The 27,593-nt window shown below is 38.9% G+C and overlaps 1 protein-coding gene across 1 annotated transcript in view; it reads left to right on the top strand.

Annotated features, from left to right (window-relative positions):
- Positions 1-13,459: 13,459 nt before the first annotated feature.
- The window catches only part of DCBLD2 (discoidin, CUB and LCCL domain containing 2), a 112,907-nt gene continuing 98,773 nt past the window's right edge, over positions 13,460-27,593 (top strand). The window contains exon 1 of the mRNA XM_069063843.1: positions 13,460-13,811. Within this exon, the coding sequence (XP_068919944.1) occupies positions 13,622-13,811 (190 nt within the window). The 5' untranslated portion in view covers positions 13,460-13,621. The remainder of the gene's footprint in view (positions 13,812-27,593) is intronic.

Genomic DNA, 27,593 nt, shown 5'->3' with positions numbered 1-27,593 from the left:
CAAAAATAATAATAATAATTACTGGGGTATAAGGCACTGTATCAGTTATTGATGTGTTGGTCAGTTTTGCTGAATGGCTTTTCTTCTTCCTTTTGTTATTACTTGTTATAAGAAGTGGCATCATGGTGAGGGAAGGGAGAAAGGATATGTTGGGAAATGAAGGTAATATAAAACCAAAAGACATTAATAAATATTTTTTGCAAATATGACTGCCATAAACAGGTATTTATGGCCGTTTAAGTCTGTTTCTTCAGAAAACTTTCCAATTTAATGATTTATAATGCTACAGCAACTGTGAAATAAAAATTTGGAATGGTTATGCACACATACGTGAAGAAAATATGACTTTGAGGGTAAATTAATATCTATATAGAGCTAGAGATCACAGTATAAAGCTTATGTGAGCATTACTACTTGTGTTGGAATAATAAAATGTTCGTAGGATTATAGCATGTAGAGTTTCAGAGGAAAGGACTTTAGAGACTGGCTAGTCCAATTTTCTCATTTTATAGAGAAAGAAACTGAGGCCCCAAGAAGGAAGGTAGCTTGATCAAGATTATGAAAGTAGGACTAAAACAGAATCAGGATTTTAACCAAGGTTGTCTGATTTTAAATGCTGCTCTAAATTCAAACCTGAGGTTTTTTTTTCCCCATTACAATTTACCATCACTGTTATAACTAAATGATAGGTTGTAACTCACTGTTGACTGAGTTTTTTTGTGTCCCTTTTCAAAAAACACACATCTCATGAACTGAAAAAAAAAAAGTATTGTAAGTACTTAAAAGCACTTAGCACAGTTCCTGGCTTATAGTAGGTGCTTAATAAATGCCTGTTCCCTTCCCTTTCCTTACTGGACCATAAGTCTGTCAGATGATAGATCAGTCAACAATGTTTTTGTGCCTACTGCATACTAAGTGCATAGGAAACCTTGACATATAGGTGTTTCTGCTATTTAATCATATATATATAGAGAGAGAGAGTCAGGGAATGTCTAAGTGCCCCTTCAAGTTGAAAGCAAAACTTAGAGTGCTAATTAGCCAAAAATAACAATTTATGTTCCCAAAATGAATTCTGTGATTGGAATCAGGCACTGGTCTGAAAGCATCTCTACTAAATAATAGCCTGATATAGAGTACATAAAATTCTATTTACCTAACATTCTATAAGCAGTGGGCTTGTACCTTTCATCTGTATTAAAAAGTCACTGAATCAGGAAAATTATATTCTCTTTTTTTTCTGGCCTAGGAAATATCTAGGACTGCAATCAACCATTCAGTAAATCTCTCACGTCTTCCCTTTTGTAAAGTGAGTTCAAAATGAACAAAATGATAGTGGATGTCAGTCAAAAATGTAAATTCTCACTTTTATTTGTATGGAAACTTGATTATTAATTCAGAACCTTATGGATAGTCAAGTCAATCTGAATTATATATTATTTTCTTTTGGTCTTGAATCTGTCTTTTCACAAATGATGCTTGATACAATGTCAAAAATGAAAGGGTTGCTCAAATGAAAATGGATAATATATTCTGTATCTCATTTGTGTTTTGTTATGTTAAAGGATAGACTAATACAAGCCAGTGTTTATATAAAAGGCATGGAGCAGATTATATATTTCTTTGTCTTGAAAAGCTAGGGAAACCCCTTTTTTGAATATTACATTTCTGAAGATGATATAATTTAGAATATGAATTCTTAATTTAGGTTATTATCAAAATTAAAACCTTCCTAAAAGTCTTCAAAAGGAATATGTGGGAAAAAAGACTTCTTTTAGGAAAATAAAAAGTCAAGGAATCAGGAAATTTGGAAATCAAGGTATCTTAATCCTTACATATTAATTCTTTAGTTGTCCTAACTAGAAAATAAAGTATAACTGTCTTTTTTTTTTTTTTGGCAGTGGTTATGGCAATTAAGAGTACTGGTTTTGGTCTGGGAATCCCTGACGACACCCAAGAAATACAGAACAGTGTAGGGGAAAGGTGGAGGTGGAACCAATGCAATCTTTCATGGGTACATACAATGAATAAGTCAGATAGCATTTTAACTCACTACATTCATCTCTCCATTGAGACACCAGCATAAACCTGGTTCTAAAGAAGACAGTACTGAAAAAGAGAAAGTCTCTTCTCCCTTTTTATAAGCTTGTATTATTTATTAATTCAAACATTCAGGTATTTTTACCATAAAGGTGATACACTAGATAGAAAAACTGTACCTAGATCTGGCCTCAGGAATGGTGCATAACCCTGGACAAGTTATTTGACTTCTGACTCAGTTTCTTCATTTGCAAAATCAGGATAATAATAGCACCTACCGTCCAGGGTTGTTGTGAGGATTAAACGAGATATTTGTGAAGTGCTTTGCACGCTTAAAAGTGTTATATAACTCTTAAAACAAATAATATACATAATAGCAGGAGAACATTGAGTTACAATGACATGTTCCTCTTTAAATATATGTTTGATAAGGAAAGAGGAGAGTTGGTTTTCATCTACTCACCAAAATTCCTTGTTGTCTCTTTCAGAGACAGAATTCTAGGCTACACCTATTGTTGTTCTGATGCATAAAGAAACTGGATTGCTACTTAAACTTCTGTCTTCTCTGATAAGATTCAAATAGAGAGAGGGGAAAGGAAGGATATTATCTAAAGCATCTATTTTGTTGAAATATTCCAATGCTGCTCTATTTCTTCTTGAAATTCTTGAAATAGAAATGCATTATTCAAGATGCCTAAAACCCCACATCTAAGGATCTAGATAACTCAAAATCTATAATAAATTAAGTTTCAAATTGCCTTGCTTCAATTTGCTCTTTAAAAAAAAGAATAAAAGAAGGCTAATTTTTTTTTTCTTAACAGAGGATGGTTCACTAGTTAGGAAAGGGATATATTTGGCAATAAAAGTGGTGAGAAACAAAATATATCAATAAAAAATTTTTAAAATTAAAAATAACATTCACAAAACCTAAATACAAGAGATGTAATTTATAAATCATTGAATGGCATACAATTTTTGATGCCAGACTTTATTTGAAATGACTAGCAACTGATATGAACCACCAAAATAAGAAAGGATGTACTCAAATCATCTCAATGTACTAAAAGTATTATTTCCTCACAATTTAGAAACTTCTCCATTAAGCTTGGCTATAAACATTTGTCCAAAGAGACAACAGGACAATTAAAAGTTTCCTGTGAGAACAGTAACAAGATCTTAGAGCTGTGGTCTTTGAAGTTTGAAATGCTTCCATGGAACTGCCACATTCTTCACCCCCCCCCCCCAGATGGGAAGATTTCAAAAGCAAATTCCCTTTTGTTTCCACTCTCCTTTATCCTATCAAGGAGAGACAAGCACTGATAGAGCTGATCAATGATTCGTTAAGTGAAATGCAGTCTGGTGCTTCCAACATAAATGACATTTGAAAAAGATTTATGTCCATTTTATTAATTCATTGCAGGCAATAAATAGCAATTGATGATGCCAATAATGCTTTGCCTATCATACTGTTAAAACTAAGATACTGCTGTACAAAAAGAAACAAAATTTCCAGGTCTTTTTTCTTTCATGTACACTCTCCCACCAGCAAATGGTATTGGCTGATCTTTAGAAAGAACAATAGGAAGATGTATGTATACATGCTTTACACATAATTGCCTTTCCTTTTATCAGAACAACTCTGTTTCCTAGATGTGATTCCTGAGCTGATTTCAGTGATCTTCGAAAGATGAAGGTGAATAGAAGAGAAGAGGACTAGAAAAAAGCAAGTATTCCCCAAATATAAAACAAAACAAAACAAAGAGGATAATGTCACTAATTTATAAGACAGTGAGATTGACTTCCATTTTTGGCTAAATTCTGGGACTTCTTAGCAGAATGGTTAGTGCACGTTATAATAAAGGAAATGATCACAAAGAGTCAGAGTAGCTTTATTTAAAACGGGTCATGCCAGACTAACTTCATTTCCTATTTTGACAATGTTACTGGACTGGAAAATCAGAGTTATGTTGGAGATGTGGTTTACATGGATTTCACCAAAGCATTTGACAAAGTCTCTCTTCCTCTTCTAGTGGACAGAATGGAGTGATGTGAGCTGGATAGAAAGGAGTGATGTGAGCTAGACAAAAGTAGAGTTCCTTGGCCTTGTGACTGGATTATTGCACTAACCTCCTAACTGCTCTGTCTGCTTCAAGTCTCTCCCTGATCTAGTCTATCTTCTGCCTGGCTATCCAAGGGATTTTCCCAAAGAGCAGATTTCATCATGTCACTCCCCCACTCAATAAACTCTAGTGGCTTTTTGTTGTCTCTAGGTTAAAAATAGAAACTCTTCTGTTGAGCTTTTAAAAGCCTTTTCAACTTACTCCAGCCTCATCATATATTATTTCCCTTGCCACGCTTCTAGGCAAACTGGCCTTCTCTCTTTCCCTCCCACACGGCATACCATCCTCATTCCTTTGCACTGAATGTACCCCATGCTAGGGAATGCACTCCCTCCTCACCTCTGCCTCACAGAATCTCCTCCATCCTCAAGATGTAACTCAAGTCAGTTACTATTTAGATTATACCCACCTCCCAACCCTCCAACCATTACACCCATGCATTAGCAGTTATTCTAATCAGCTGGATTAAACCTCACTCATTAGGCCCATAATTTATTTTGGAGATGAAATGGAATGTTGCTCAAAATATTATTGTTGTTATTGTTAATTGTTACTATTAGCAAGAATAGCTAACATTTATATAGCATTTACTATGTGCCAGATAGATGGCACAGTGGATAAAATGCAGGGCCTGAAGTCAAGAAGACTTGAGAGTTCAAATCTGGCCTTAGTCACTGACTAGCTGTGTGACCCTGGGCAAGTCACTTAACCTGTTTGCCTCCGTTTTCTCCTCTGTAAAACAAGCTGGAGAAGGAAATGACAAACTGCTCTAGTATGTTTGCCAGGTAATGAACAGTTAGACAGGACTGAAAAATGACTGAACAACAATAAAAATGTGCCAGACACTGTGCTAAGTCCTTTACAATTAATTCATTTAATGTTCACAACAACCCTAGGACATAGGTACTATTATTATCCCTATTTTACAGGTAAGGAAACAGAGGCAAACAAAAGTAAAGTGCCTTCCCTAGGATCTAATAGATAGCTTGTAAGTGTTTGAGTTCAAATTTGAACTCAGATCTTCCTAACTCCAGGTCCAACACTCTGTCCATTGCACCATGAAGCTACCCCTGAACTCTGATGTCTAAATCTAGCTCATGAACCATCACCCAATTTGAGGTCCCTTCAGCTCACAGCCTGTTTCATTCACAGGACTCTGACATTTGCTATGATTTAGTCACAATACATTAAGATTACAATGAAAAGGAAATAAATCAAGCATTCCTGTATGGAGGCATCTGAAAAAATTATTTAAACCTTCTTCCAGTTGCCATTCCACATCTAGAGGTGTGGATGAGATGCACTTGCCCATGTATGCCCATGTTTCATGAGAAAGAAAGACAGGAAGGAGCATCCATATTCCATCTCAGGATCATAGACTAGAAACAAGAGAATGCAGGGAAGATGGTGAGATCATCTTACCAGTTCAATGGGATTCACAGTAGTTGAGAGTTCTCAGCAGCCCTAGGATCTTCTCTCTTTGTGGCTCCTGGTCAGTATAGGATCCGAATCTGTCCTGCTTCATTGGCTTCCTGGGTCATCTTACTTTCAGGCAGGAGTGTGCTGGAGCCAGCTTAAACCAGGAGCTAATTGTCACATTTTCCATGTAAACACTTACACCTCAGAAATCAACAAATACTACAAATCAGGGTTTGATTTTTGTCTAGACTTAAGAAGTAACGGAGAAAACATTAATAATGCAGATTACATTTAGAAGTGTGCTGTATGTGCATGTTTGTTTCTCTAAGAACTAACTGTTAAACATTGGCCAGAACATCACTGATACAGGGCACCACAGCTCCAGGAAAGCCCAGACATGGTTTTGTCCCTTCTCACGTGGTCCTCGTCATTCATGTCTTTGGCAGCAAAAGTAATAGTGACAGCAGCCACTATAGCCACAGTCTCAGAGCTCCCATGTCTGTCCTAAAAGATACGTACAGCAAAGTTAAAAAAAAGGAAGACAGGAAGTCATGAATGAATGACAAAAATAAATGAATGAATTTAAAAAATCAATATATTAAGTACTTAACATGTGCTAAGCACAAGGAAAACATATACTAAAGCAAAGAGAGTCTCTGTCTTCTAGAAGTTTACATTCTAAGAGAAAGAGAAAGACAGCATATGAAAGGGAATGGTGACCAGGCAATCATATGTGGTTCATGTTACACGTTTGAAAAAGATTTGGAGGTTTTAGTAGACTTTATGCTTAATATGGGAAAACAATATCATATGGTACTCCAAAAAGTGAACACAATCTTGTGGTCATTGAGAGTCATAGTATCCAGAACAAAGGAAAGGGCAATTCTATAGTTTTTTATCAAGACCAGATTGCACATGGAAGATTGCATTCAATTCTGGATTCCACATTTCAGGAGGGTAAAACACTGGGTAGAAGAGAGCAACTAGGATCATGAAGGTCCATGAAATTATACCATATGCAGAACAGTCAAAAGAATTGAAAAGAGGAGAACTTGGGTTCAAATCCTGGTTCAGCTTGCTTACTTGCTATTTATATGAACTTAGGCAAGTTACTTAAACTCTCTGGGATTCAGAATATAAAATAAGGAGGTTGGGCTTGATGACCACATAAAATTATTTCTAGTTCAGGATTTATGATTCTCTATTTTCAAGTTTCTGAAGGTCTGTCACATAGGGAATAGATTTCCTTTCTTGGCCCCAGGCAACAGAACTAGGAATGGTGGGTAGAAATTTAGAGAGGAAAATTTACCATAAAAATAAAGAAAAACTTTCTAAAATATTACCCATAGCAAAAATGGGAATGTGCTTCCTCCAGAGTTAGCATGTTGCTCACATCAAGGAAATTCTTATTCAGGTCTATACAGGTTGTCCTAAAGTCTTCTCCAATGATTAGATTCTACTGTTTTCCCCTCCTCCTTACATCTGAAATGCTGTGAGATTCTATACTGATTAAAACAATAGTTTTAAAAATCCAATTTGAGTTTCAGTATTTACCTTTGTCACTACATATACTGCACCAAAATCACTGCCATCAGAGAGAGTGAGTCAATGGAAGATATTTCCATATAGGAATACAGGAGTATAATACAGACAAATAGATGTGGCAAGACAGTCATCCAAGGAGGAAGTTAGCTTCATGACTTCTTGACCCATAGAATAATGCTGACCATGGATTTGGGAAACCACTTACAAGCTGCAAGGCACCAGGAGTCACCTCTTTGTCATATGCATATCCTGCTGGTGTGTCTCATTTTTACTACACTCCAAAGTTAAAGCCCACACTTTCCATAGACCTGTGCGTGTTTATGGGCAGACTTTACCATGCTTCAAGTGTTTTTTTTTTTTTTTCCTTAAATTTCCCTACCCACTCGGGGGTTTTTTTTTTTTTTTTACCCTGGAATGACCCTCTGTCAGCCTACCCCCCTCCCATTGGTGGTTTCCTTCTATGCTTCCATTTTGGGGAGAGCAGCGATCCTTTGTTTTCCCCCAAGCTGTGCTTAGGACTCTTTGGACCACCATGATACTTTCTCACCCTTTTCCTTCAGATTTTCAGCTTCCTTCTATATACTGTCTTCTATTAGAAAGTAAGTTCTTTGAGAGAAGGGACTCTCCTTTTGCTTATATATTTATTCCCTTGAACTTAGACCATTGCTTGGCACTTAGTAAACACTAAATAAATGATTATTACCTGTCTTCCAGGCTTTGGGGAGAATGTTTAGTATCAATTATTCTTACACCACCTTAGTACATACCTTTGCTAAAGCAATTGGGCAGCTAGGTGGTGCAGTGGATAGAGAACCTGGAGTCAGGAAGACCTGAGTTCAAATCCAGCCTCAGACACTTACCAGATGTGTGATTCTGGGCAAGTCACTTAACCCTGTTTGCTTCAGTTTCCTCATCTGTAAAATGAGCTGGAGAAGGAAATGGTAAACTGCTTTAGTATCTTTGCCAAGAAAATCCCAAATGAGGTCACAGAAAGTCAGATGTGAGTGAACAACAAAAGACAATTAAATCTACTAGATGATTGTTAATAGAAAGCACAATGGTGGGGACTTGGGAGAGACAATATTAGAAACTCAGGACTTCAGGATTACTCCAGAATACTGAAAGTAATAGCCAATCCTGGAACGACCTCAAAACATGAGTATGAATGTGAGTTGGGGGTCTGAGCCACAGATCCAGTGGCAAAATGGATAGAATGCTGCTACACTCAGTCACAAAGACCCAAGTTTAAGGGTTCGCACTCCTGAGTGCTTCAAGCACTTACCAGTCATGTGACTTTGGGTAACTCACTTTTATGTCAGTTTGTTCATCTATGAAATGGGGATAATAACACTACCTCCCAGGGCTGTTGTGAGGAAAACATGAGATCATATTTGCAAAGCACTTTGCAAACCAAAAAGTACTATATAAATGCCAACTATTATTACTATTATTGCATATTTTAAAAAAAATTTTCTCATGACACATAGGGAAAAGCCCATGGAAAGCCTGGGCTTAAACATAGATCACAATCATCAAATACACAGTTTTGTTTCTAGGTTTATTTGTTGTTATCATACAGTTGTGTTCTTTGCTCCCTTTTCTTGGAGGAGGAAGGGATTTAGGCTTTGATACTAATCAATTAATCAATGAATATTTAATGAGTGCACACTATAGTTTGGAGGTGGGTAGAGAAAAGGTTTCATGCCAATGATTATGTGATCCACTGAGCTACAAAGAAGCAGTTCAATTTAATATGTTCCCAGGGGATCCTGCTTGTTCACTGGAGTCTCTTCAGACCTCTCTAGGCATTTGAATCCAGACCAAGGCAGCCCTTGGGGAAGTAATTCTCACAGAGTCAGCAACTGCTGCAGCTTCCCAAGGCTTCTTTGTATTATAAAAATGATTTAAACTAGAGTTATTTCACCCTTACCCTGGGCCCACTATAATTAGGTCTGATAGCCTTGATGTGGCCCAGGCTATCGAAGAGACACATACTTTTGCTATGAGCTTGGGAGATAACAATACCCAAAGATGTGCTGCTTCTCCAGGAAGATAAGCAGTATATAGCTGCTTTTACTCAAGCTGCTGAAACCCCAAAACGCTGCTATTACCTCTAAGAGAGAACAATGACTATTTTGCCTTTATTAAATGTGTTAAAGTAGATGAAGGGGCAAAGAAATGAGGAAGACAGGGAGAAAGCATCACTAAACTCTGATCAAAGCCAAAGAGGATGACCAGGATAGAGTTGTGGGATAAATGCTGGGATAAAATGTGGGATAAAAATCAGAGGACCTTGGGTCCCATCCAAATTTTGCCACTTGGTAGGTGTGTTATTCTAGGCAAATAATTTGATTTCTCTCAGTCTCTTCATCTGTAAAAACGAAAGGTTTGCGTAGTCATAGGGTCCCTTACAACTCTAAATTTATGTTCTTACTCAGACATGATTTGTACACACTTGTAATCCCTGTTCCTGGGGAGCTTGAGGCTGGTGGATCACTTGACCTCAGGAGTTCAGCTGGGCTAAAAGTCATTGATTGGGCATGCAGCACTCACTAATAAGGTGAGCCTTCTGTGCTGATTGGATGTGTGTTGTTCCTCCTTTTTGAAGAGGACCAATGACATTACAAAGGTAATCAGTCTTGCTTGTGATTGGTATTTAAGTGAAGCAGAACTGTGTAAAGTCTGTCAGCCGCACTGTCCTCCAGAGTCATCAAAGTCCAGTCTTCAGGTCCATGAGTGGTTACTGTATTTCCAGCCTGGTTAAGATAGGGAGACCTACCCTCAACAACAACAACCCCTGCCCTCTCAAAAAAAAAAAAATTCTATGATTCTTCCACTGGCAAGGTGAGAATCAAGGGCCAAAGGTCAAGGAGGTAGTATCTCTGAGATATACCACAAGAACCTGATGAAAAAAGATCACTGCATTGGTTTCTACCGCCAATGCTGCTACAGCTCCTGTCCCCCTGCCCATCCTTTTTCATGCTTCAGTTTCGGTGGCTACATATTACCCATGGAGTGGAATTCATAGAATAAGAGTATCACAGAGCTAGAAGGAACCTTGGGGATCATGTTATGTACCACCTTTATTTTTCAGATGAAGAAGATGAGATTAAGTTCTCTAGTCTGGCTTTCAAGATTCTTCACACTCAAGTACCACCTTCCAGTTCTCTTTCATGCTACTAAAGCTACATGTCATAATGGTAAAAGTAGAGTTTGGAAGATCTGGGCTCAAATACCTTCTCAAATACCTACTAGCTGTGTGACTCTAGGCAAGTCACTTAACCTCTGTTTGCCCCAATTTCTTCATCTGTAAAATGGGGATAATAATAATACCAACTTTATGAAGCTGTCATTAGGAACAAATGAGATATGTGTAAAATGTGTCATAGATCTTAAAGTGTCACACAAATGTAAGCTATTATTGTTGCTGTTATGTGATTACTATTTCTGTCCTGGTACTCCATACTTCCACCAAAGTGGAATACTCTGTCAAATAATCTGGGGCCAGCTGTGGTGAGAGATAACTAATTTCAGAAAAGTAAACTGAGACAGTGAGGAAAATGATGTCATCAAGAGCCATTTATCATAATTTGGTCATCCCATCTATTATGCTGGTCATCATACTATGCTAGTTTTCTGGTTTCCCTTTTTAATAAATGCTTTTGAGAGACAAAAAAAACATATCTGTATTGTGTCTGTTGTATTAATATTGTGAAATCTATGCTCTTTTGTGTTGTATCAACAAAATGGTGACTTCATCTCAAATCCCTCCTTTTCCATGAAGCATTCATTCATTCATTCATTGGTTCAATCAACGAATATTTCCTGAGTATCTATTGTGTGTAAGACACTGTGCTTGGTGTTAAAGAGACAGAGGGAAAAAAAAATAAGGAATGGTCTTTGTCTTCAAGGATTTTACAATTTATGAATATTCCAGCTAGCAGTAACATTTCTCTCTTTTGAATTAAGGTATACTGAGGTAGCACAAAATAATGGAGTCTTGGATGAGAACTCAAGAATTCTTGACAATGAACTCAAGACAATGCCTTGTTGCTCCCATATTCAATAAACTCCACTGGCCCCTATTACTGTCTTCATCAAATATGAAATCCTATTGGGCTTTCAGGACCCTTCATAACTTGCCCCTCCCCACACTTTTCTAGTCTTCTTATAATTTACTCCCCTCCAAATACTCTGTGATCCAGTGATAATTGGTTTTCTTGCTGTTCCTTGTATGTGGCACTCATCTCCAGACCCTTCAGCTTGTTCCCCCTGCCTGGAATTCTCTTCCTCCTCATTTCATCTTCCTGGCTCCCTTGATCTTCAAGACTCAGCCTAAAATCCCACCTTTTGCAAAACAAAACAAAACCCTTCCTGATAACCTTTATTACTAGTGCCTTCCCTCTGCTGAACATCTCCAATTTATCCTATCTCTTGTCTGAACACATTTGTTTGCATGCTGTCTCCCCATTAGACTGTGAGGTAGCTCCTTGAGAGTGGGGACTATCTTTTGTCTTTTGAAAAAAAAAATCCTCTGCACTTACTTAGCACAGTGCCTGGAATTATAGTAGGCACTTAATAAATGCTTCTTGACTTGATTCATATCACTCATGCTAAAGAGAGGAAAGAGAGAATGATGAATAAATTTTGGTTGAAGGAATTAATGAAGTAATAAAGCATTTATACTTACCATGTGCAAAGCACCATCTCTGGGCATACAAATAGGAAAGTGAGACACTTTTTGATTTTAAGGAATTCACATTCTAATTCAGAAGACAACACATTTGGAAGGTTTCAGCTTCAAGTTAGATGGAAAGGTTTCACATTCCTTAAGTTGGAGGCCAAGTAGGTTGGTAATGCCACATCTTCAATGTCATTTTTACTGATAAAGTCATATTAGTTTCTGACGCTGAACTATGTGACAGTACAATGGGTGGAGAGAAACTGCAATAGGGGCTAGATTAGCTCAACATATGGAAAAACTGTTCAGAGGTAGAAAGGTCTGCCTCATCAGATGGGGGCTCCCTATAAATGGAGGCTGGAAGATCGTTTGTTAAGGTATATTGGATTCCTTACTATTCAAAGGTTCTTTCATTCCAGTTTGTAAGAACCTAGTGGGTAAGGTCTACATCATGCCATGAATTTTTATATCATCCACGACCTAATCAAGGAATGACCTCATAACTAGGTGCTTAAATTTAATTTGCCTTCTATGACTCTGAGTCGGCCTGGCAGAGCGATATGGTTCAAGCCTTTCCTCTGGCACATGCTCTGTGACCTTGGCAAGACGTTTAAAGGTCTCAGTGCTCTGGGCATCTCTTTAAGACCAGGAACTGCGGAGGTGTTTCCTTACCCTGGAATTCCCAGAAGGCTGATGAAGAATGCTACGTGCCTCCTGACCAAGAAGTGATAGACTAAATATGTAGAAAGAGACATACTTTTTGGACGTGATCAGTGTGGGAATTTGTCTGGCCATGCATATTGGTTAGAAAGATTTTCTTTTTCTTTTTTAGGCGGCGGGGCTGGTGGGAGGGGAGGAGGGAGAAAAAATAAAAGCCAGTTATTTGAAAAACTACAATTTAAAAATACTAATGAAATCACAGGTTCAGTCCTTATCTACGGTTGTAATTCAGAACTGCAGTAAAGCCATGCTTTGATTTTCATAAAACATGTGGTGCCTTTGGAGTCAAAGATTTTTCTAAATAAAAAAAAAAAAGCGCCGTTTTTCTTCCTTAAAATCCAAGTCTCTAAACCACGAGTCGCGGCAGAGTTCACGCAGGTCTCCCTTCTCCACCCACCAGCCCCCGGATGCACGATGCCGGAGAAGTCAGAAGGCAAAGCGCCAGCGAAGTCTCGGAAGTCGCCGCCCAGGGCCAGAGCCAGCGAACCTGCAGGGCTCGCGAGCGACCACGGCGGCATCTGCACGAGCCTAGCCATTAGCCCCACGACGCGCGCGAGCTGCGGGGGCAGAGCGAGGACCGGGAGCGGGAGGGGCGGGGCGGGGGCGGGACCGAACGTGGGGGAGGGAGAGGAGCGAGCGGGCAGGAGGAGCGCCGCGATTGGAAGAGGAAGGACCCTGGGCAGCAGAGCCTCGGGGAGGCGGAGACAGAAGGTGGGCTAACGGGTCGGGTGGGAGAAGGGGCGGGCTCCGATTGGAGGGAAGAGCGTGGAGGGCCGGGCCCGGGCTCTCGCGCTCCCTTTCCCCTCCCCTCCCCTTCCCCTCGGGGAGCCAGGGCTGAGTGCCGGGCTTGGGGCGCCCCCTCGCCCCCGGCTGCTGCGCCGTTAGCTTCGGGGCGGGAAGGAAAGGCCGGGAGAAGAGGAGGAGGAGGAGGAGGAGGAAGAGAAAGGAGCGGGGGAGGGGGCAGGAGGAGGGAGCCGGGGCGCCAGAGGGCCGCGCGCTCTCTATCCCCCCACCCCCAGCCCCTGCGGCCGCCGCGGGTCCCCGGGCTCCACCAGCTCCGCGCCGCCGCCCGCACTATGCATGCGGACTGCAGGCCGGGATGGAGAGCCGGGGGATGGTGAGAACCCAGAGCAGCCTGTCGACGCTTCCCCCGGTCCGGGTCCCGGCCCGGGTGGCCGCCTTCTTCCTCTCCCCCTTTCCCTTCTCTTCCTCCTCCTCCTCTTTTTCCACCCCCCTCTTTCTCCTCCTTGTACTTCTGCTGCTGCTTGAAGACACCGGAGCCCAACTAGGTGAGCTGGCCGGGGCCGCCCCCTCCCCCAGCGGGGGGGTGGAGGAGCTGTGCATGGTGTTGGGGGTGAAGGTTGGGGGGGGGGGCAGCAGGGCAGCGTGAGATTGGGTTGGGGTGTTTTCCACACCCCTCTCCCGCCAGGCTGTAAGAGCCGCAGATGTGCGGTCTTTGGGGGAGATCCGCACGTCATCTCCCCGGGGGAGCGGGCAACTTGCAGCCCATGCTTGTGGTCTCGTAACTTGCTGCCCCGCATCAACTCCGGAGTAGAGGCGGGGGCAGGGATTCCTAACCTCTTTCGGGTCCTGAGCGCCTTTGGCAGTCCAGTGAAGCCTGTGCACTCCCTTCTCTGAGTAATGTTTTAAAATGCATTAAATAGAGAATATAACATTGCGAAGCAAACCAATTCTATTGAAATACAGTTAGTAAAATGTTTCAAGGAAATAAGTTCCCCGGCCTTAGGTTAGTAGGGAGTGGGTGTTGCCAGTTGAATGTATACAGTATTTAGGTAGGAGTGTGTCTAGTTGTGCCTGTGGTTGTGTGTACATGTGTGACCTCTGCTTATTTAAAAATTTTTTTTACATCAACAAGCATTTATTTACTTTCCAACCATCCATTGAAAAAAAGAAGGAAAAAAAATTCTCGCAGTAAATAAGCATAGTCAAACAACACAAATTCCCACATTAACCACATCCAAAATAGGTGTTTCACTCTTTATCTTGAGTTCATCACTTCTGTCAGAAAGTGGGTCCGTGCTGAGTTCTCAAAGTTGAAATTTCTTGGCTGTTTCTTGCTGGTAATGAAGCTAATAAGGACTGATTAATTAATCATTCTGGAAGAAAAGGAAGGATGGAGATCTACTCATCTTTCAGTAGAAAACTTAAAAGATAAAAGGTTTCAAAAGGCATGGAGAGGGTAATATCTGGAAGGGTTACAAAGTCAATTGATAAAAAAGATTGAATACTGATGAAACTCAAATCATGATAAAAAGTTTGGTTTCCTAAATCTAAGGCTATCTCTTCTGTACTTCCACATCAAACAGACCAAAAGGAGAAGTTTTTAGTTAAGAAGTGGTGTTTCCTACCCAAATTACTATTAAGACTGGTCAAGATTACTTTGGTCATATGCTGGTTTCAACCCAAGTTGCAGTGTTATATTGCTCTAATAAAGTTATTTTCCACATTAAGAGGCTAGCCAAATCTTTCCAAAAAGCAGCAAAACATTTTTTTTTCTTATTAAAATCTTTAAGAAATATATTTCAAGGGGTGGCCAGGTATCACAGCGAGTAAGAGCACTGGCCCCAGAGTCAGGATGACTTGGGATTGAATCCCAGCTCAGACACTTAGTACCTACCCATCCAGAAACCCCTGGCTGTGTAACCTTGAGCAAGTTACTTAACCCCAATGCCTTTAAAAAAAATATAAATACATATGTATATTTCGGAAGTAATCAAAACTGTAATGAAAACCTGCATAAAAGTTTGAAGGAGGAATAGGAAAGAAAAAGTAAAGGCTAATATTTTCCCCAGTTAAAATGATACTATGAGTTCTCTACTGAATTTACTCTTTGATAGACGTTTTAAGTTTTTTTGTATTGATTTCCATGCTTGAGTCCAGCTGTCATTTAAATGTTGCTCCCATTAGTTATTAGTGATGTGGACAAGAATTGTCATAAGCAGGTTTTTGTGGAGATGCTGAGATCTTGACAATCACAGGGTCATAGTTACAGAACTCAAGGGAACCTCAGAAAAGTGTTGTCCAACCCTTCATTATATAAATGAGGAAACTAAGGCAAACCAGGTGAGGTCTATAAAGCATGTGACTTGTCCAACAACTTCACTAGGTAAGTTTAGTATCAGACATTGGGTTTAATCCTAGGTCCTCTACAAGAGCTTCTTTTCATTGTATCAAATGATCATAGGATCTAGAGCTGGAAGGTACATCAGAGGTCGACTAGTTCAGTCTCCATTTTATAGGTCAAAAAATTGAGGCTCAGGGGTATTGAGTCTGTGTTGTAATAAAAATATGCATTTAGTAATATATAACAGATAAACTACTCTCTCCAGAAAACTGCCATATAGGCATTTTTGTACCCAATCTTGTGAGTTCTTTTGTTGTTGAGTTGTTTCAGTCTTGTCCTACTCTTCCTGACCCCATTTAGGGTTTTCTTGGCTAAGATATTGGAGTCGTTTGCCATTTCCTTCTCCAGCTCATTTTGCATATGAGGAAACTGAGGCAAACAGTAACTTGCCCAGGGTCACACAGCTAGTAAGCATCCGAGGCTGGATTTGAATGCGGGTCTTAACTTACTCCAGAGCTGGTTCTCTATCCACTGCACCACCTAGCTGCCTTCTTCTAAGTACAGGGTACTTATATTAGAAATCTTGAAATACTGAGGAATACATGTAACCTTTAGTGAATCATTTAACTTTCTTGCGCCTCTTTTCGTCATTGATGTAAAATGAAATGGACAGGCAAGTTTTTCTCCAGTTTTCCCCTTCCAGCCTTAATAGTCTGTCCTAATTTAAATAAGTCTCAGTCACTCTAATAGGAATGCTAATGTATAACATGTAAATACTAAACATTCCTTTACCACTACCACCTCCCCCCCCAAGAAATTAAGGAAATGTGATTGATTTAATCATCTGATTGTCTTTCCAGAAATGCTTCTCAGAGTAGAAAACAAAAAAGAAAAATGTTGGAACAATGAAATGGAAAGCCATTGCTTTTTCTATGGAGTGGATGGCTCATGCAGTCAGTTGCTAAATACTATTCCTATCTATACAGTATCTCCTGAATTGACCCATCCTGAGTTGATGCTAGCTTAATTTAGTATCCAATCACCTCTCACTTGGATTATTGCAATTGGTCTCCCTGCCACTAGTCTCTCCTCTCCCCACACTAGTGCATCCTCCATACAACTGACAAAGTGATTTTCCTTAAGTGCAAGTCCAAGTTTGCTACTTTCCTATTCTATAAATTCTAGTGGTTCTCTTTGCCTATAGGACAAAATATAAACTTTTTAAATTTGACTTTTAAAGTTCTTCACAACCTGGCCCTAACCTATCTTTCCATTCTTGTTATGTATTACTTTCTTTCCTGCACTCCATGATCCAGCCAGATTGACATTCTTTCTCCTGAGGTACATAGCACTCCATCTCTGATCTCTCTACATTTGCATTAGTGACTCCCATCCTCAAGTGAATCCTTCCTTATATTGCAATATAATTGCAATACCTCTGCAATTTATAATTATTCTCTTCTTTCAGGAAGCAGATTATGTATATACCACCTTCTACACAAGCCTTTTCTAACCCCTCCCTCCAACTTCTAATTCCCTCTCTTGCTAACTACCCTGTATTTAACGACCTTGTATTTATTTTGCACACATCCTCTCTCTATTCTTTAAGTACTTCTAGATGTACAGTTCCCCCATGGAATATAAGCTTCTTGAATACAAGAAATCTTTCAGTTTTTTCCTTTGTATTTACTGTGCCTACCAAACAAATAGCTGAAACTTTATAAATACTTTCTGATGACTGTATTTTGGGTAGAAAATAAAAATAGAATATAACTTGAACAAAGAAGGCTGGATGAATTCAAGAGATTGAATTGTAGGGGGGGAAGTATCCTAATTTGTGATGAAATTTTCCAGAATAAAATCAGTGGATGGTGTGTGAGATCAAGTAGAGATAAAACATGCTGAGTGAATTTGGTACTGTCAAAGTCATCTTTTCTCAATCTAGGCTCATTTTTCAAGGGTTTCAACTTATTTTTAAATGTCATTATTACTGTTGTGGAATGAGAGCTGGGTGGGACCATAGAAGTTTTTTTTTTTATCCAAATGGACAGTTGAGAAAACTGAAATGACTTACCAGGGAGAGAAAGGTGAGGGGGTTTGTACTGTGGGCAATGAACAAAGAAGCTTAAGGAGTTGTCAGAGAGGAGAAGACCCTGGAAAGAGTAGTTTTACAAAATCCCAGAAAGAGAATATCCAGGAGAAGGGTGGTCAGCAGTACAAATATAGCAAAAGAGGACAGGTAGGATAAGGCCTGAGAAAAGACCATCAGATTGGGCAATTAAGGTATCATTGGTTTACTGGCTAAGAAATAGAATGGTGGATCAATGGAATAGGTTAGGTACGCAAGACACAATAGTCAATGACTAGTAATCTACTATTTGATAAACCCAAAGGCCCCAGCTTCTGGGATAAGAACTCACTATTTAACAAAAACTGCTGGAAAAACTAGGAAACAGTATGACAGAAAATAGGCATAGACCAACATCTTATAGCATATACCGAGGTAAAGTCAAAATGGGTACCCAATTTAGATATAAAGGCTGATACTATAAGCAAACTAGGAAAGCAAAGAATAGTTTACCTGTCAGATCTATGGAAAAGGGAAGTATTTGTGACCAAACAGGAGATAGAGAACATTATGAAATACAAAATGGAGAATTTTGATTACATTAAATTAAAAGTTTTTGTACAAACAAAGCCAGTGCAACCAAGATTAGAAGGGAAGCAGAAAGCTGGGAAACAATTTTTACAGCCAGTGTCTCTGATAAAAGGACTCATTTCTAAAATGTATAGAGAACTGAATCAAATTTATAAATGAGTATAAGTCATTCCCCAATTGATAAATGGTCAAAGGATATGAATAGGCAGTTTTCAGATGAAGAAATTAAAGCTACCTATCATATGAAAAAATGCTCTAAATCACTATTGATTAGAGAAATGTAAATCAAAACAACTCTGAGGTACCACATCATACCTATCAGACTGACTAACATGACAAAACAGGAAAATGATAAGTATTGGAGGTGTGGGAAAATTGCAACATTTATGCATTGTTGGTGAAGTTGTGAACTGATCCAACTATTCTGGAGAGCAATTTGGAACGATGCCCCAAAGGCTATAAAACTGTACATATACCCTTTGATCCAGCAATTCGACTTACAGGTCTGTATCCCAAAGAGATCATACAAGTGGGAAAAGGACCCATATGTACAAAAATAGCAGCTCTTTTTGTTATGGTCAAGAATTGGAAATTGAGGAGATGCCCATCAGTTGGTGAATGGCTGAACAAGTTTTGGTATATGAATGTAATGGAATACTATTGTGCTGTAAGAAATGATGAGCAGGTGGACTTCAGAAAAACCTGGAAAGACTTAGAAGGACTCATGCTGAGTGAAATGAGCAGGACCAGGAGAATATTGTACACAGTAACAGCAACATTATGTGATGACCAACTTTGACCAGCTTTCCTCAGCAATGCAAGGATCTGAGACAACTCCAAAAGAATGGAATGGAAAATGCTATCCATATCCAGAGAAGGAACTTTGGAGTCTGAATGCAGATGGAATCATACTATTTATTCTTTTTCTTTTGCTGTTTTGTTTCTTCTTTCAAGTGGTTCTTCCCATTGGTTCTAATCCTTTTTTACAACACAACTAGTCTGAAAATATGTTAAAAATAAAAAGATATCATTGGTAAGTTTGGAATGTGGTTTCATTTGTGATGAGATTAGAAACCAGACCTGGAGGCCCTCGAGTAGCTGGTGTTAGGCGGTTGGCAGCGTGGGCCTGGGGTCCCCCGGGAGAAGCGGACATGTCCATCCCACAGGTGGGAATAGTTTCAGTTTTCCAGTGAAGATAAGATTCTCCTCTTATCATACTATTTACTAACTGAGATGTGTGATAGTAATAGGAATATAAAGATTCCCCTGTATTGGCTTGGTTTTCAAACTGATTGTGTTAAAACCCAGAGCTTGTTAATCTCACCTGTGGGATGGACTTGTTGATGTGAAAAGAAAGTCCTGAACTGGGAGGAGCTGGTGAGTAGATTTGGAGAGACAAGAGAGAGGCAGAAGAACTTTTTGGAAGCAGCACCTCGGGGAGGCAGAGAGAGAGAGGATTGTTGAGTGCCACTTTGAATTGCCCTGGACTTTTGAGACCTGCCCCCAGAGCTAAAAAAGGCTATTTTTGATGTATGATCTCAATTTTTAAAGTAAAGTAGGGGTTGAAGCCCTCAACTGAGAGAGTGAGGGGAGAGATTATTTTAAGATGCTCAGGAAGATACGACTTTGAACAGTTGCTGTATGCTGAGTAGGACAGAAAATCAGTTAAGGAGTAGTAGATTATATTACTCTAGTTAAGTCCCCAATGAAAATAGATAACAAATATATATATATATATAAAATCAGCATAGTTTTGTGACTTCCTCCACTCTGTTTTGCAGCTTGTGAAAAGGAACAAAACAGGAAGGTGGGGCTATCTGAAGTTACTGATGGGACAAAAGGAGCAGACTATTTGAGTTTAATTGATTTATCAAAACATTGACCTTGGGAAAGGTGGAAGGCATAGCCAGAGAAGAGTTGATACCTGGGAAAATACTTGAGGAATAGAGGGACTGATGCTTATGGCAAGGGTGAAGAATAGGATTAGGGATAGTGAGGCATAAGGAGAGTTAGAAAGATAAAATGTGATGATTGGATAAAGGGATTTTGGAGATTATGAACATGGAAGAGCTATGTACTTTCAGGTACTGGAGCGACCAAAGATATGACTATCTCTCTGTATATAACTGGGGGAGGAGTAGGTTATGGGAGTTGAATAGATAGAGGAACTGAGAAGTAGAAGTCCATTAGTAGGAAGGCAGAATTTGGAGTGAAGAGGGAAGGAAAAGGAAGGAAACAAACATTTACTAAGCACCTATTACATCCCAGGCACTGTGCTAAATACTTTACAAATATCTCATTTAATCCTTATAATAACCATCGGGGGTAGATGCTATTTGCTTCTAAACTTTGTTAACCTATAGGATGTCATTGAATTTTCCTCCCTCACCTTTCCAATCCAGTCAATTGCCCTGTTGCCCTGTCTTAGTTACTTTGTGTTCCTCAACGTCTTGCGTTATTCCCTTCAATCCACCTGAGTGTGTGTTTTTTTTTTTAACATGTTCAATGTTTGTTGAGTAATATACCATAAAACATGATTGTTTTATTCTTTCTCAATGAGTTGAGAATTTATTTGTTGAGTTTGAAATATGACACTACAGGACGCATTTTTATTTTGAAATAGCTATAATTTGATCAGCGGCTGAATCTAATTCATTCTAAGCTTCCCTTTCTGCCACATCCCAAAACATATTGTGTGGGATAGAAACCACTGCCAGATCTTCAAAATCGGAGTCTGAGTCAGAGATCAGAAAAGGTCTTTATTCTTTCTCATGAGAAAGGGCACAGTCCTTATTGCTCAAGGAACATCAGCCAGGGAGTGAAAATTGGAGAAGCTCAAAGGTTTCTGTTATCCTATCCCAACCCAGCCCACTCCCCTGTCCAGTCTCACTATTGGTGGGGTGAGGTGGGCTCACAGTCTCAAGCTAATTGGTGCAAAGCAATCTAAATCCTTCATTACCATTATTATTTGTGAATTAGTATCCTATCAGAGGATGGTGTTTTCCAATCCCTCATTATGCACCAAATTTGGAGACAGCCAATGAGAGTTACAGTTGACAGTCCTTTATTATCGTAATTATTCATTTGACTCGTGGACCCAATCAGAAGGAAGCATCCTTCAGTCCCTTGTGCATATCTACACACCAAATTGTGTAGGGGGGAGGCGAAACCAAATGAGAACCGCTAGTGTTTTCTTTAAGTTTCAGTTACCTCATTCTGGGGCCTGTGGAAACTTAACCCTTTGCTATCTCTTACAATATTAACATTTTTATAGTAAGTTGAGGATAAATAGTATACTTGAGACATATTGCCAACAACATTCTAGCAGTACTCATTGTATTGGGCAGTTGAATGATGATTATGAGGTGAACCTTGGTGGTAGAGGAATGATATAAAGTAATACAATATTTAGTAAGTATTTTCAGAAGTTAGCAGAATTACCTCATTTAAAGAAGAACTACAAAACTAGTATATGTCATTTTAAAGAGACTTTATTAAAGCTAAAGAAAATATTCTTGTCATAAGATTTCTGTATGTTTGAGGATTTGGGTCCATAGCGCCATGCTTTGCCTGCATATCATTTTGGAGGGAGTTAATTTTCCCTTAACTGTTTTCTTCAAAATTAAAAAGAAATTGTTTATATCGTCCTCTTTTTGAGAGGCAGGATGTTGTAGTGAACTGAGAGTGTCAGAGTCAGTATGATCTAGGTTCAAATTCCATCTCCCACACTGCCTTTGTGACTGTGAATAAATCACATAACTTTTCATTACCATCCTTGTTTCCCCCCCATCCTCCCTCCCAAGGCAACTCTCTTAAGATCATAAATTATGGAGCAGTTCCCAATCTTCATTAGTAGAGGGAATTTCTTCATCCATAATTTCCTTTCTGAAGTCTTTATATTCATCTTTAAAAAAAAAAAAAAAGGCACAGTAAGATTCCATTACATTCATATACCACAGTTGGCTTAGCTATTTTTCAATTGATTAACATTTTATTTCACTACAAACCATGCTGCTATGTTTTTTTGTGTATGTGCATATAGACTTCTTTTTGTCTTTGACCTCTTTTTGGGTAGATATCTAGTGCTGCATATATTTCTAAGGAATCTCTTGTTTCAGAATCTCTCAAGGATGGCCATTATAGGAGAAAAAAAATCTATTTTTTTCTGAGAGAAAGCCACTAGGAATAAATTCTTCATCACTAAAGCATAGTAAAAATTTTGAAATTCTTGTAAATATAGTAGAATTCACTTCTAGGCTATTATTCAGTGGAACTAAGACTTAAAAGTTTTGTCACTATTTTGGACTGGTTTTTGATCAATGAAATTTGTTCCTTCTAGTTAAGTACCTAGTAAAAGAAGGAACTAGCAAAAATAAATCTGCTTCTTTTCCTATAATAAAATCATTTAAAATGCAGAAATTTGCATCTATAGAACATTAACCATAGGCTTCATAGAATTAGAAATGGAAGAGACCTTTGAGTACATCTAATCCAAACTCCTTATTTTACAAATGAGGAACTTGAGGCTCAGAGACCTTAAATGACTGATCTAAAGTCACACAAATTAGTAGAAATCAGTGCCAAGATTTGAACTCTGGGTATTCTGACTGCAGACTGAGTGATCTTTTCACAGAACCATGCTGCCTCCCACTATAGTTATTAACTAAATAAAACAATCTGCTGGAGGATTTTTGACTGGGTTTTTGGACTATTTTCATTCTTTAGTGGAGATCATAGATTTGGAGCTGGCCCTCAGAGGGCATCTAGTTTAATCCTTTGAGAGAGGTGTAAGGATTTGCCACTAAGATATGATGCTAATGTATAATAAGTACTTGATGAAGATTGTACTGATGACCCATTTTGAGTTTTCTAGTAGTAGTTATTGGTTTTCACTGAACCTTGTGTCTTGTTTGGTAACAGAATACAATTTTTTGTTAATTAAAAGCCCAGTCAGATTGGGGACCCAAATCCATTACTTTGGCCCTATTGAAATCCAGGAATGGGAGAGAAGGACAAAAAAGTAAGTTAAAAACTATATACTACTAGAAAGGGATTTAGTTTATGGTTTTCTATCCCCTTAGAGAAATATAACACTTTTTACTCACTTTTAGAATTAAGAACATGGAGCATAAAATTTTACTCACTATAACAGTAGATCCCCTTGGGTAAAATTATTCTGTGGCCTATAACAGCAGTAACCAAAGTAATATTGTCCTAAGGGCTTGATAAAATCAAACTAGCTGCTGAGTTAGGACCCTAAGCTTCCAATTCTTATTCTAATCCAGTGTGTTAAAGAGCGAATTACAAATTAAAAAAAAACAAAAACTTAAGTATCTGTTGCTATTATTGAGTGTCATATATTGCAAAGTATACTTTGTCATTAAGGATTGCAATCAGATGTGTTTGATGACTGATTTGTGGAAGAAACAGAAATATATGTTGAGAATTCTATAGTATGATAATGCTTTGAACATACACATTTTAATACAATTTATTCATCCTGTTACATTTGGGTTTACTTGAAAATTCAAAGAGCTTAGACTCAAGCAGTTAACTGACCATCTGCTAGAATCCATGCCACTTAAACCATTATCTGGTTAATTTTACTTGGTAGAAAACGTTTAAAAATCTAAGTGAGAATATTGTAACTTGTTCACTGCAACAAATTTGAGACTGCTTTTTTACTTCAGTTTTCTGCTGCATGTCATCTAGGAAGCACTGAACTCCATCACACATTTCAGGACTTTCTTGCCATTACTTATAGACTGTTCATGCCTTCTTCCTATAAGCTTTTGAAAGTGAGAGATATAGTTTAATTATTGTCTTCATCATCATGCATGTAAAAAGGCCCTTTTCCATCTGTTCTGGCAGTATTTTGTTCAGCAAATACCTTATGTTAGAGAAAAGGGTTAGAAAGATTTGCATATATTATTTATTCACTCAGCAAGCATATATTAAGTATCTGCTATATCCCAGAAATTGGAAACACAGAGCCAAAAACTAAGAAGTCTTTTCCCTCAAGAAACTTGTATTCTGCTGAGGGAAACAACACATAAGTTAGTACAAACTATACATAAGGTAAATTAAAGTTATTTTGGTTGAGTGCTAGCTAGCAACTGTGGGAATCAGGAGAGGTCTCACATAGGAGGCTTAGGCTGAGCTGAGCTTTGAAACAAGCTAGGGGTTTTAATAAATAGAGGTGAGGAGGTAGTATATTTTATTGGGGTGGAGGCTATGAATTAGGGTTACTCACTGCAGCAAATTGAATGAAAGATCTCTGTGTGAGCTCAAGTTCTAAAATGAAATGATGAAAAATTTCCCCTACCCATTTAATTTTCTTCATTTTATAGCAAAAACCTCTTTAAAAAAGTGAATATGTGATAACTCACTTTTCTTGCTTAAGGAAAGGAAAAGAAAACTCATAATAAGACGTATGTGTCCAAATGGATTTTGTTGAAAGATATTCTTTACAATCACCATGGTCTTTTGGATCTGTGTCCAGATTGGGGTACTGGGGTAGTAATTCGAAATCATCTAAAATGGTTTCCCAGCTTTCCCCTTTTGTATGGGAAAAACCCCACCTCTGATGCTGTAGAGGTTCTTTTCTGTTGACACAGTTTGTTATTTGGAAGGTAACGTGGTATTGTCTATTACTTCTACTGCAAAATCTTTGCTTTGGTATCTGAATGCAGTAACCATGTAAAGGATTGTATTGCCAACAGAAGGGATATGGAAGCTCTTATACAGGTATCTCAAAAGTCTGTGTGCAGTTTTAAACTGTAATCATTTAAATACCTTAAGCTTTCATAGATTAAAACTACACCGAGACTTTTGAGATACACTGTATATGATTACAGGTGCTCTGGGGCCATTTGGGGTCAGCGGGCCACCTATCAATGAAGTTATAATTGGAGGAGTTAAGAGGAGGTGAACCTTTTGGTTCTAGTTTTAGGAAATAAAGAAAAAAAAGGGAGAAGCAATTATAACCATGTAGGTTTACAGTGAGTATATCACTTAATAAACTCCAGTGGTTTTGTGGGAAAATCAATAAAGTTGCAACGTTACCCTGTGCAGTGAAAGACTAGACTTGTTTAGACCAGACTTGTTTATTGCTTAACCCAACTTACTGTCTAACCCAGGATATGCTCAGCTTACTGATCCCAAAGACCCTCCAGGTCTAGTAGTCAGCATGCCTTGCTTCATACAGAGATTGTGTGCCTTATTTGGAGAGTAGCTTTCTGTTCACATGTTGGGGCCAGTCTGCTTCATTCATTTCCCTATGTTCCCTGTAACCTGAGCTCAAACCCTATAAATGTGTAACCCATAGAGGCTCAGAAGTTGTCCTTCTATTTAAGCTCTCCCTTCTGTCAGAAAGCTTAATAATTTTCCTCCCTCAGATTTTCTTAATCTGTAATTCATTCTCAGCTGACAATTGGTATCAGAAGTGGGATCCCTAGGGCTTGCTCTAAGTAGCCCTCCAAGACTCCAAATATTGAGTGAGTCTCTGGGACCAGGGAAGGTTAGAATGACCTATACAGGATGGATTGGCACTCAGTGAGTATCTTAGAACTGGGGAGGAACACAGTCAGGTCCTGGCTCCAGACTAGGTCTCATAGCTGGGGATTCCAGATGACCAGAATATGTGCTTCCTTGACCTGGGAGCTATTCAGGACAGATTAGAACTAGTCAGGCCATCCTTATCCACAAATCCTCTGAGAGTGATCACCTGAGGGTCCTGGTAGCAGCTGAAATCTGTTAAATTTGACTAATCCTCCAAGAGATTTAGCTTGTTCTCTGTGTAAGTGCTCTCTCTGTATCTTGCCCTCTCTCTCTGTATACCCCTCTCACTCTCTCTCTAGCACTCTCACTCTGTCTTTTCCCCTTAACTCTCCCTTGACTAATATAAATCGGACTGAAATCATATGATAGTTGGTAGCTTCATTGATAGCCTGATAAGCATGGCATCATGATCTATCTCTCAAATACAAGGTTGTGACCCATCAGGAGGGACCCTTTTATTAAAGATTTGTGTCTTGTCTCATTCTGATGCCCTTTTAGTTGATTGAGTCACTTTGACAATTTGTGTCCAATGTAGTCCTACATTCATCGACTTAGGACAGTCTCAGAATTATGAGGGAAATTTGAAGTGTATTAGTCCAATGAGTTGTTGACCAATGCCAGGTACTCTCGGGCTAAATACGTGAACTGCAAAGGCAGGGACTCCTTTTCTTCTTCCTCTTTTTATGCTCATGATTTTTCTAGGGAATTCCTTGTCTTAATATGTCTTTGATATTGTCTGTGGATTCTTTTTGCAATGAACCAATCTATCTCTAAGACCTCCCTGGGATGTCTGAGGAGATGTTTTAACTTTATGGCCTGTACACTCTAAAATATCTTTCACAGTGGCATATTTATACCATGGATGATCCTACTTTGCAGTTCCCTGTGGAATGCTCCTCTGAATAATAAAAATTAGTCCATCTGAAAGGAGCAATCCAGACCAAACAGCCTCATCAGATGAACACTCATTTTTTCTGATATAAGGAAGCAACCAAGAAGAAAATTCAGTCTGTTGTTTGTAGTCCTGAGGAAAATGAAAGAAGATTTAAGGAGGAGGCTTAGACTAAAAAAAGGAAATAACTAATTTGAAGGGCTGGCTAAAAGATAAAGAGGTATTATTGACAGCTGCCACAGAAGACTGTGAAGCACCTGCTGAGTTCCCCAGCTCCTTGCCCACTCTATCCCATACGTCTAAAGACCCTACCCTGTTCCCTGAGGACCTTCTGGGTCTATGATCTGGACTGTGGAAGATAACTCCTATCCCCAGGCTCTCAACCCTTCCAAAAATTGAGTCCTTGGATATTATAGGACATAATGGAACCACAGGAGATCCCTGGGACTCTTATAAACTCTGGCATAAGGCTATAAAACTGTGCGAACCCTTTGACCCAGCTACTAGGTCATTATCCCAAAGAGATCAAAGGAAAAGAAAAGGATCTGTACATATAAGAATATTTATAGTAGTTTTGGGTTTTGTGTGTGTGTGTGGTGGCAAAGAATTGGAAACTGAGGGGACGCCCATCAATTAGGGAATGGCTAAGCAAGTTAAACAAGTTATGGTATAAGATTGTGGTGAAATACTATTATACTGTAAGAAATGATGAGAGAGATGGTTTCAGAAAAACCTGGGAAGATTTGTATGAACTGATACAAAAGGCGATGAGTAAAACTAGGAGAACAGGGTAACAGCAGTGTTGTATTAATCATAAGCTCTGAAAGATTTAGCTATTCTAATCAGTAAGATGATCTACAACAATTCCGAAGGAC

The sequence above is a fragment of the Petaurus breviceps genome, unplaced genomic scaffold (genome assembly GCF_028583685.1).
Source record: "Petaurus breviceps papuanus isolate PSGF00001 unplaced genomic scaffold, PetGlider_PUasm1.0 90603, whole genome shotgun sequence".
In the NCBI taxonomy this organism is placed as follows: domain Eukaryota; kingdom Metazoa; phylum Chordata; class Mammalia; order Diprotodontia; family Petauridae; genus Petaurus; species Petaurus breviceps.
The sequence above is the reverse complement of the archived record's forward strand: the minus strand, read 5'-3'. Positions and strand labels throughout refer to the sequence as shown.